This window comes from Dermacentor variabilis, chromosome 9 (assembly GCF_050947875.1).
Source record: "Dermacentor variabilis isolate Ectoservices chromosome 9, ASM5094787v1, whole genome shotgun sequence".
In the NCBI taxonomy this organism is placed as follows: domain Eukaryota; kingdom Metazoa; phylum Arthropoda; class Arachnida; order Ixodida; family Ixodidae; genus Dermacentor; species Dermacentor variabilis.
The window spans coordinates 52,190,812-52,202,857 of record NC_134576.1 but is presented as its reverse complement, the minus strand read 5'-3'; the positions used below and the strand labels follow the sequence as shown (position 1 = coordinate 52,202,857).

The 12,046-nt window shown below is 45.0% G+C and overlaps 1 protein-coding gene across 2 annotated transcripts in view; it reads left to right on the top strand.

Annotated features, from left to right (window-relative positions):
• r (carbamoyl-phosphate synthetase 2, aspartate transcarbamylase, and dihydroorotase rudimentary) overlaps nucleotides 1-12,046 on the top strand; it is a 178,089-nt gene that overhangs the window by 102,336 nt on the left and 63,707 nt on the right. For both annotated transcript variants that reach the window (XM_075704255.1, XM_075704254.1), the window contains exons 27-29: nucleotides 2,158-2,442; nucleotides 4,135-4,383; nucleotides 9,950-10,114. In XM_075704255.1, coding sequence (XP_075560370.1) covers nucleotides 2,158-2,442; nucleotides 4,135-4,383; nucleotides 9,950-10,114 — 699 coding nt within the window. The remainder of the gene's footprint in view (nucleotides 1-2,157; nucleotides 2,443-4,134; nucleotides 4,384-9,949; nucleotides 10,115-12,046) is intronic.

The following is a 12,046-nucleotide window of genomic DNA, read 5'->3' as shown; positions in this document are numbered from 1 at the left end:
GCACCGGTCAGAGTCGGTGCATGATGCTCTCGATCGAGTTGACTCAAGGAGTGTCCGAAAAATCAGACGGAAGGTTGCAAGGTGTCCGAACTTTCGGCACTTGTTATACATTATGGTCTATGGGGAGAATGGCGGTGCCGCAAAGCTGACCGAATAATCAGGCATGTCCGAATTTTTGGAGTCCGGAAAATCAGTCGGCGCCTGTACTTACTATATTCTAAGATTCGCCTTTCTTTTTTGTTCCCCGAAAAAATTCTGTTATAGAAACCACATTCATATGCTTTGCCACGTAACACTACTGTATTGCGGCGAACCTAACCTTAGGAAACTGGGAACTCCTGTGCAATATGTATTACACCCTTGCCCATTTTTCTTGCTCTAGCATTGGGTGTGCGTTAGATTTCTACTTTGTTTGGGAGCTTTAATGTTATCTCAGTGTTTTCTGCTTTGGACGCATAGAATGCGGCCACATATTTGATTTTGGGTTTTGTTAGGGTCGGGGCAGATATGGCCAGATGAAGTGGAAAGAAGACTGGAGAGAGGCGGGCAAGGGTGACAATGCAGCAATGTGCTACATGTGCACGCAGTTGGGTGTGGTGGCTCACATCCATGTTTTTTTTTTTTTTCAGTATCGTCTTTATTTTCTTTTCACGGAGGCACCTAGTTGCGAGATTTATGACCAATAACATGGCGTAGGAACATCACAGTACGTGGTTTGCCTTTATTATGGTATTAGTGTTGACTTTTTCTTGGTATTTTCGCAGTCGAAAGTAGAAGATATCCAATGTTCACTGTAAAAAAAATTTTTGAGATGAGTAAAGAAACACATGAGGTTGACACTGCACCAGGAAATATCTTTCTACTTCAACAATATTTTGAGAATTTTGTTGTGTTGAAATTTGACCTTTTGCAAATAAGTGCAGCTGCCAGTGTATTTTTTCACATGGAAGGAGCCGCAATATTTTCTTAATTATCTGGCAAACAGAAAAGCAAATTTGAACGAGGAAAGGTTTCAGTGTGTTGAAGATGAGAGTCTGCTGTGAAAGATGCAGTTTCATGCCATGTTGACGATATCTTCACATCATCAGAGCGAAGCCAGCCACATTTTCTCTCCGCCCCCGCTGCTGACAGTGTTGCCCATAGTGGGACAGTGTTATTGTGAAAAAAGCCAGCAGCAGGGAGCAAAGGCTTTCTCTGCCTCTCACTTCAACGAGTCTCCAGAACTTGAGATTGTGTGACCCCCAGTACTAAACATGTAAGCGCACGTGATTCCACACCATCTCAGCATGCCCACTCTTTGCACACTCGGCAAATTACCTCTAAGATGGGGTGTGCTCAGCTCAGCTACACTGACAGCCATGCGCAACCATGGCCACACTAAAAGAGGAAGCGCAAACCAGCCTACCCCTCTACTCCTCCCCTCATGTTCACTTTATCACATTACCCTGAGCTGGTTCCCTTCCCCTTTCTCCTTGCTCACGCGGGAAGACTGCACTAATCAAACCACCATCCTTCTCAGCTCACCCTCACATTCTTTCAATTGCACCTAGAGCATATAGTGCATGGTGCACAATAGGATCTTATCACGCTTGGACTTTATATGAAACATTACCCTACTTCGCTTCGGCGGTCAGTCTCGCTAACACGGCACATGATTTGAGTGATGCATTCGCAAAGTCACTTGTAATTCAACCATTTGACTATATGTGTTTGCGAAAGTTTTCGTTTATCGTCTCTGTGTTCCTTTGCGGTGGCAGTGATGTTTCCTTTGATGGCAGTGATGATATTTAAATCATACAAAACATGTTTCTTTGTCTACTATGGATAGGAAGTTATAAAAAGTTAAATATGTCGTACCAAGAATTTTGTTATATTGAAGTTGATTATACCGAGTTTTAATGAGTGTACTGTACACTGGTTAGGACACATATTCCAATTGCAAAAATAAAGTTGGCGCTAAAGCTTAGCAGATATTCTCAAAAACAATGGCTGCACATATTCTTCAACAATAAGTTGATTTGGAATGGCACACTTCGGTAAGTTCTTGTTATTCTGTGCTCTTCACTTTGGTGTGGCAATGATTTTCTTGAAATGTGAACCCACTGTCCTCTGCGTCAACATCCGCATTACTGTGCTTTCTCTGTGTGCTTTTGGCAGATTGAGCCAATGACATGGCCTTTCCACGACCATGACATTGACGAGGACACGGTGAACGGAGGGTCGGACGGTGGAAACCAGTGTGTCTCACAGCAGGCGCAGCTGAGCATCGCGGACTTCTTGGAACAGAAAGAGTTCGACCTGGTGGTGAACCTGCCCATGTGTAGCAGCGGGGCCCGCCGCATCTCAACCATGTTCACCCAGGGCTACCGGACACGCCGCATGGCCGTCGACTACGCCGTGCCCCTCGTCACGGATGTCAAGTGCGCCAAGCTACTTGTCGAGGCAGGTTGCATAAATGGGTAGACGGATAAGTGGACACCATTAGCATCCCCCTTGAAATGGGGTCGTGGCTGGTGCCACCAAGCTTGTCATTGCTTTTCACTTCTGCTGTATTTATTAACATTATCTTGAGATATCTTGTTCATTTGAACAGTCAGACTTAAAAGAAATTTATTGCCTTAATGAGTAATGTCCTTTCACTTTACCTGTTCCATGCCTTAGTGCCACCAGTACTCTGGCCATCTTTTACTTTTCTGAAGTGCAGGCTCCTTAGCCTTTTCCTTGCTGTCTTTACTAACTACGTCTTCCTTGACCTTTCAATGGACACTGTGACACGCTAGCAAAACATGCTGAATGCGTACTGGAGCCACAAAGGTGCACAAATGTGTAAGTTTACATAGCCTTACATCCACGAGTTGCAGTTGTAATATATGAAGTACATCAGTACCTCGTTGATACATTCTCATTGCGCACGATTTCTCAGTGCCGTTCACAACCGAGAACACGAAAAATGACCCAATACAGTTATGCACCTTTTTTTACTGGTTCATACATCCCTAGGAAACAATGTTTCGGTACCAAAGCTCAGTACATAAGCAACCTACGGTCGTATTATATATTTTCCGGCCACTAGATCCCATGTGAACAATAAAAGGCGCGAGATGCGCCTGATAGAGAACAGTAGCTGCCCACTGCAGCAGCTTCCCTGCAATACTCGCCTGCCCGTCTCGCGTGAAAGTTCCGCCGCCCTCACTTTCTTGTTGTAGTACCAACAAATCTCCTCCCAGATCGTCGCACACCCCATTCACAGCTATTGCGATAAGCATCTTCACCTACCCGTTTCATAGTATGTGGGGCATAGTGTTGTTGAAAGCGTACTGCACACTCTTAATGGGCGATATTCTAGACAAGTCGCCGTTCTCTGCTGCAGGAGGTGCGAAATGAGCATGATGTTTCGCACTGGAGGCATCCTGGGCACCCTATTCCGATGTAGCCCACCAGCTCGATTTCATTTCGGTTTTGTGGCGCCGTAGGAAAACGATATGTGTCTTGGGTTGCTTGGGCCTCACCAGCTCAACTTGCTTCGGCATCTCGTGGCACAGGGATTTGCACTGAGTGGGCACGTCAAAACTTCCCACCAAAATGCTCCGCTCGAAGAAGCTGCTGACCCAGGCCGAATTCGAGGAGCGCCAACATAAGCTGGTCGAAGCCACAAAGATGATAATGCCTGGCTGCTCAGGCCCTACCAGTTCCGTGTGCGTTGGAGTCTCGTGCTGTAACAATTTGTGCAATGCTTCGCATTACATAGATGTAAACTACAGTTCAGTCTGTCAAATCTTTTAGTGACTTCGAATCGTATGTTTTCTCAATTAGTATGTTGCCTGTCATTTATTTTATTTTTTTTCGGGAACATGAATGAGGCTCTACTGTACTAGTTATTGTGTAGAAAGTGTTGCAGATCAAAAACAACTGTACTACACTGCATAGCTCTTGGAACATTGCCTGCTAAGCATGAAACGGGTATAGTTTTGACTACAAAAGCGTTGCGAATGAAAACATCAACACTTTGGTTGCCAGCGCACATGCTACGCACCTTCTGTTACATTTCTTGGCCGGAGCTCGGAAGAACGGCTTTTGATCAACATTTGGCCGTGGCTCTGTTGCAACTGGCTATGGCTTGTCTTCGGTGTGCAGGCTCTGCGGCTGATTCGCAAAGCGCCGCCCGTCAAGACGCACATTGACTGCCTCACCTCGCGCAACATCGTGCGCCTTCCGGGTCTCATTGACGTGCACGTCCACATGCGGGAGCCAGGTGCGACAGAAAAGGAGGACTATGCCTCCGGCACGGCAGCTGCCCTGGCTGGTGGCTTCACAATTGTCTGCGCCATGCCGAACACCCGACCGCCGCTCTGTGATGCTGATTCTCTTGCGGTCTGCCAGCAGGTAAGCCGGTGGGGATTGTGCAGGAAGGAGGTATTTTTGGATAAGCACCATCACTCTTAAACGAAGCGTGAATCATGTGACAAGAACTTCTCACTTTTTCCAGTATGGCACGGCAATGTAAAACGGCAAGCCAGTGGGTAGAAGTATTGCTTAGTGCTCCACAACAAAGTTGATGTTTCCTTTTGCAGGTGCTGTAAGTTGCTTCCTGGCAGTCTGTGGTGTCGAGAGTAGAGGCGGTATTCTCAAGTGTTGCAAGGCTTTGCGCGATTCGACACTTGGCACGCTAGCATACACAGCCAGCAGCTTTCCTGCCACTGTACCAGGAATGTTATTGGATGTATACCGTATTTACACGATTGTAAGTCGACTCGAATGTAAGTCGACCCCCCCATATCGCTTGACCGAAAAAAAAAAAAAAAACCGAGGGCGCATTCGATAACGAAAATTTATTAGTATGTCATTGGACTACTCGTCTTCACTAGTGCTGCCATCGTCATCGTTGCTGCGGTCCCACAGCGCGTCGTGGTTCAGCGAAATTTCAAATTTGGCAAACGACCGCACCAGGACATCTTGCAGAACAGCAGCCCACGCCAAATGCACCCAACCACACGCAGCCGTCAGGGAGGCTCTTTTGACAGGTCCGGTTGGCGTAATTTCGCAGTCTTCTGCCGCCAGCCACTCATTGTACTCACGGCGGAGCAGAACCTTAAAATTAAGGCGGAGGTCCGGGCTTATTTCATGACCACGTCGCACTTCACTGGCAGGGACCGATCATGCATTTCAGCGACGTACGCCGCAAGCTTAGCCTACAGCTCCGGAAAGCGTCCATACTTCGGCACGTGGGAAATTTCTCACTTGCCGTCACATAGGTGAAAATTTTGCTTCGCTGCAGTCGCCACTCTCGCACCACCCGTTTAGAAACATCGAAATTGCGGCCCGCTGCGCAGTGATTTGTTTCTTCGGCGTAAAGGATGGCAGCCCTCTTGAACGCTGCTATGAACGAGTGCCGAAAGATTAGTGGGCCTGCAGCACTCATGACGACTGGGGAAGCGTAGAAGTAGCACGTAGCCGAAGTGGAGCGCGTCAAGAAGTTAGTCAAACCAATACCAATGCCTTTAAACAGAGAAAGAAACCCGCGAGCGGTGTCTGCTCTTCCATGAACTACCGATACTCCCCGCAAGCGCCGCCGCAAATGGGAACAGCGGCGCTTTTATCAACTATCGACACCACCCCCCCCCCATGAGTATTGCATGCACTGTAAGACTCTCAAAAATGTTGAAAAACCCTTCCGGAAAGCGAACAAACACGCGGGATAGCGAAAAGATACGGGTAGGGCCATAGAGCAAACATAAAATCGTAACTACGTTGTAGCTCTCGTTGGTATGGCTTTTTTTGGCGGGGCCATGTTTTGGTTTCGATTGTAAGTCGACCCCCCAACTTCAGACTTTCAAATTTTAAAAAAGGGGTCGACTTACAATTGTGTAAATACGGTACTTCAATGCATTGAATTGAAGTCACACAAAATTTCACGGAAAGTTCTTATTTATTTATTTATTTATTTATTTATTTATTTATTTATTTATTTATTTATATTGCCCTACAGGCCCCAGAGGAGCATTGAGGAGTAGGTCAGGGGATGGGGATGAAAAGAAAATAACAACCCCCCCCCCCCCCCCCTTGAGAAATTGGATTGAACAGCATTTAAGAATACATGAAGTGTAAAATCGTTCTCACAAGCAAAGAAAAAATAATTATACCTTGGAAGTAAAAGGAACAGTGCACACAACCGCAGAAACAAAGTGGAAATAAGCATTGTTATACAAATTCAAAACAACATGAAGTTGCAATTGTTTGCAAAATTTGGCAGGATCACTCGTGGGCGCAATATCGCTAGGAAGATTATTTCATAGTGCTGTGACGTGTGACAATGCTGAATTGTGAAAAGACTTCGTGCAGCCAAAAATGCATCTGAAACTGAGATGATTATGAAGTTGACTGCGAAGGAATTTCAAGAAAGAAGACAACTAAACCACGAATTGTAAGTGTAGTACTGATGAAAAATGCATAGAACTCCAATAGAATGGTGGAAATCTAACTCGATAAGCATAATACAGTGAAATGCCAATAATTCGAAATCTGTTAATCCGAATTGGCGGATAATTCGAACTGCTCTGTTTGTCTCAGCAAAGTCCTTCTATACAGTCGACTCTCATTATAACGAACCCTGATAACCCTGATAAAAAATGTCTGTTTTATCCGAAATGCCTCACTTTCAAAACATTGGTCACAATCTCTTACAAAGTTATTGCAACGAGTGAGTGACGAACGTCCAAAGTAAAAAAACAAACAAAAAAGTCAGTTTCGCCCGGAAGGCGAAGCATCGATTACCAATGGCAAATTAGTGGACAGCTATGGGAAATAAGGGGAGTATTTTTATCTCGCTCGATGACCGCGGAAAGTTGCTGTGAAAACGTTGGAGAGGAAGCGTGGCACCAGCAGTGAGTGAATTGACCTTCGTGCTGTTTCTCGGCTTCAACGCGAACGAAACGACGAAAGCACAGTGCATACGAAGCTTCCGGCACTGGACGCACTTTGTCCATATCGCAGATCTCTTTCAAGATACGTTGGCCACACAGCCTCGCCAAAAGCAGCAGCCGCTGGAGTAGAACTCCTCCCTCTCTCTTGCCTTCTCGGTGCTTTGCGCGCAAAAGAAGGAGAGTTTCCAACCCACCTTCCTCTCCCTCGCACGCGATATTGAGCCACGATCGTCGGCTGACCCTCGCAAGTCGGTTGTCAACCCGTGTCAACATGGAAAAAGTACATTTGGTACGGCCAATATTTGCCGCTAATTTCGTCCGCTGTAGCCGATACTGTAGTTCATTGTAGCGCGGTCCGTTAAAAGCGAACTTCATTGCACTAATAAAATAGGGAGAACAAACTAAGGCTGAAATATGGTTCGTTATATCCGAAAGCCTGTTGTACACGGGTCCATTGTAACGAGTATAGACTGTATATGAATAGAGAAAAAGCCCATGAATTTGATTTCCAGAAACCATGCAATGCTCATTACGAACAAAATCTCTCATTCCTATGCACCATTTTTTGGACAAACCCGAGGCAAAGGTAAAGGTTTCATGCGTCATTAGCTACCATAATGTCGCGTGCCGTAAAAAATGACAAGGAAAGACGCGTGGGAAGTCAAGGAGCAACTAGAGAAGTGCACGTGGAGTTCGTGGTCAACCAGCCGGCAGCTACTACAAGCACATATGCCAAGCTTGTCTGTCTGTGTGCTAAGGGCAGAGTCCGCCAAACTGCACAAATCTGCATGCGTTAACATTGAACTCGCTTATTCGATGCGGTCAGCGTGCCTTCCTGTGACTAAACGGCCCGATCTCCACGCGTGCTACTATGCTTTCCATATGTGCTGCTTTTGTACCTTCTGTCTGCGTAAGGTAATCATTTCAATTGATCGGCGTGATCGAACCTTCTACCGATAGAGATGGCGCATTGTCGGAACACTGCTACCATTAAGGAACCAACCACAGCAGGGTCGCCCACTGGATACACAAAGCACCGTATTTACTCGCATAGTGATCACACTTTTCTGTCAAAAAAATTGAAGCAAATTCAGGGGTACGATCATTACGCAGTTAAATTTCTGCGAGAAGAAAAAAAATTTTGCATCCCGCATTTGCTGCGGGATGACAACAGGTCAAAAAACAGGCGGCTGTCGCTGTAACAGTGTGGAACATCAAAACAAAAATGGCAGCCGGCAAAGCAAGCCAAACATGATTTTTTTCCTTCTTGTGAGTACATTACGTGTATTGAAACAGTTTCTTCCTTATCAGTAATGAATAAGATTGTTAATATCGACAAGTTTGTGACAATAACGTAGCCATGTCCACTTTGAGGGGACAGAAACAGATGGGCATGCTGCAGAAACTGCGGCATTTGTCCTCGCTACTATTTTACTATGGCATGTTTCTGCTAAAGGGGGGCGAATATCTTAGCTGTGTCACAAGCGTCGGCATATGAATAGGGTACACTTAACATATCAGTGTAAACATGGCTGCTATCGTTGCCGCTCACAATTTGTTGCCTGCAGACGAGAAGAATCGAAATAAGGAGCCTTTCGATTCTTTTAGTCTGCACTCGTGTGCACTCGTCTGCAATTCGGTTGGATACGAATATTCATATCCAACCGAATATAGCAAACATGGTTCTTAGCATTTGTTTCCATCTAATCTAATTATATTGGGGCGATGTAGGACTGAATTTTGTGTTAATTTCATGGTGCAGTTAAAATTTCAATTATAAGCACACTTAGCCGCTAAACGTCAGAGCTTGCGGGAAGGTCAGCCTCTCAGTAGCAAGGGGCACGGGTTTGCGAACAGCAAAGGTGCACTTTTTTTTTTTTTTCCAGCGCCATTCTCAATTTTGAGCTTATCGCTTGACAGAAAGTGGTGACGAGTGACAACCGGCACGTGGTCGAATGCCTCCGAGTTTACAGGCATTTTATGCGGTAAAATAAGGCACAGGTTTGTGAGGACGGCTAGTGGGAATTACTCAGTATTCTAAGCTAATGGGAGCCAAATGCACTGTTTTAGTATAATGGCTTACTAGTCTAGTTTTGTAACATTGACAGTGTAATTTTAATGTTCCAACATATTAAATTAATCCAACTTGCTAATAAATGCATGTGCATGTAATTAATCAATGTTTGATTCAATATTAGAAGCTTAAGTATTAAATTCAAATTCAAAAATTTTGATATTTGACCCCCCCCCCTCATCCCTGCCGAAAGAGAAAAAAAATTAGCCATTCCCAGTTCCAGGACCTGCTCCCAGAACTGCGGCAGCAATTCGCATAAGATAATAGAAAAGTAAAAGACGTCGCAATGTTTGTTGCCATTTTTGTTCGTTAGAAAGAAAATAAACCTTTGACCCCTCCCTTAACTGCAAGGAGTCCCCCATCACTTCCACCAGGCCACAAGGGGGTCCCCGACACATCCTTGGCTAAGACCACTGTATTAGCAAATCAAATTATTTTGAATGTTCACTATTCAATTCAAAATAGAATATTCAAGTATTCACATGCCCCTAAATAGAAAGATTGCTGCAAAAACACAGGTCTACTATTAAACTGCCTTCATATGCCAGAACAGAGCTGTAATCAGTGCTGGCATACTATTTTGGTGTTCCTTTTATTAAGAGTAGATAGCACTATATATCTTAATTTATATCTACCTAAGTTACTGATAGCTTGTTACATTCTCATTATGCAATGCTAAAAGACTCCCGAGCATGTGCAGCACCGTATTATCTTGCCCAATATATGTAAGCATTAAATTTTGTAAAAAAATTTTTGATATTCAATATTCTATTCGAACCTGATGACATGTTCAAGTTTGGTTTGAATACCAATTAGGCGTTCCCTTTGAAGAGTGTGCCATACTGCACATGAAAAGATGGTTTCCGATGCTGCAAACTGTTATCAGCTGCCCTTCCTTTTTCTCCCAATTTTTAACTGTTGGAATTTGTGGTGCCTTCCTGTCACCGATGTGCAGGTGGCCAAAGCTGGTGCTCGATGCGACTATGCCCTATTTGCGGGTGCCAACCGGACAAACGCCGAGAGCGTGGTGTCACTGGCACCGTCGGTTGTCGGTCTCAAGATGTACCTCAACGACACATATGGACCCCTTTGCATGGATACAGTTTCGGATTGGCTCAAGGTAGGTCTCCTTGCAATAGGAGGTGGATAGTTGGGCTAGTTATTTCATTATTGGAAAGCTAGAGCACAGGTATGACAAGACACTAAGATACTTGTGTCATCGTTTTCGTGTTTCGTCATTCCAGTGCTCCCAATAGTTAGTGTCCTTGCTTTTCGTTGTCATCATTTGTGCAGGGAATATAATTGAGATGCTTGCCGTGGGAAAGAAAAAGAACTCTATACAATTTGGTGGTCGTCACTATTCCAACCTGACTGCATCACCAGCAGGTTAAACCAAGTTGCACATATTTGCATTCTCAGTTTCACCTTGTGATCGTTGTGAGGCAGCCAATTGCTGGTCTACTGCTCACAGGTTAAGTTTAGGGACACTACATTTGGAAAGCGGAAGAAAGAATTACATGCATTCTTGTCACTGGTTCCATCTCTGATGATCAATGCACAGCTGACAGTTCACTGCAGCCACTGCTTGTTGGCTCGTTAAAAAAATTAACAAAAATTCTTGTGCCTTTTTTTTTACTTTACAATGTAGCTGCCAACTCCAGCATCACTGTATGCAGTTTCAATTTTTTTGAGTGTGAAGCATGATGATGTCCTCCTTTAACACACTGAGTGAAGGCGCGCACCGAATGTAGCGTCACTTTAAGTTTGGTGTAGGACTTGTCGTTTCAGAACAGGAATAGGAGGTAGGGTCACGTGGTATCACAAACTAGTGATGAATGTCATCAGTCATTCCGGCTCAGTAGTCATATGCTTAGTGACGACTACTGATAGTGACATATGCTCATGACTGTGGTAATTTACAACTGTGTCACTTTCTCTATGTTACCGTTATGCATACCCTTATTTCTTATTTCAAAAAATTCACCGACGATTACAATACTTCCTAATGCGAAATTCGAGCGCAGCTCTATACGTGTTTTTGTTTCACAATATACAGGCTGGTGCAGACAATCTGTCTCGTGCGGCACATTCCAAACGGAGCGAAGTGGGGCATGACTGCCTCACTGATGAGGAGATTGCGAGAGGCTGTGCGTGGCTGATACGTAGGCGCAATTCACAGCTGCCGCCACGGACATACCTCCACTCAGGCAGCGCTTTGGTGAACAGACGACGCTTACAGGGCCTCGATGTGCACACCCCACAAACTGGGTGGAGGCGATGGAGCGCATCAAGGCACTTTAACGACACACGTTACTCTGGCGCCATGTCGTAGCCATCTTCGCCATAATCCATCTTGTGTGGATCTAAGCTTTTCTTCTCATGTTTTCGCCATACTCTCCCCCTCCACTTTCCTCCTTGCACTCTCTTTGCTCTCACCATCTATCATCACCCACTGTGCTCCGTGTTCGCTCTCATCTTTTGCTTTGCTCGTTCGCTCGGTTACGAGGTACGACGCCGACACGTCGCAGGAATGTGCACCTAAGAGCTGTGCTCTGAAAAAATAGTGGAGCTAAACAGGAGAGCAGAGGCTCATGCTTGCACATTCTCAGACAAGTGTTCTGTCTCATACACACCAAGGGGCAGCACAAAGCTCTGCATTTTGGTGTGTGTACTGCAATGCATTACTTTTCATTCTTGTTCTTGCGTTAACTGCCACGGAAATGTGCATCACACTGACAGGCTTGTGTACATCACCGTGTCGAGGCGCAGCTGTGCATTATCGAACTTTAGCTTGTCCGTAAACATATTAGCCTTTGTGGAATACTGCGTTACCAAAGAAGTGCACGGCAGCAGTAGGGGTAGCAACATTTTGTGATGCAGAGTTTTAACCAGAGAGGACACAAAGCTATCATTGCAGTGGCCTACCATATTCTACTTAACTGTTGGTGTAAAGTGGTGGCAGCCATGTAATTGTTCACATACAGTCCTTTTATGATTTTTCTTCAATGGACCAATAGCCTAATGCAGAAATGTTTCATATGCATTGTAGCTG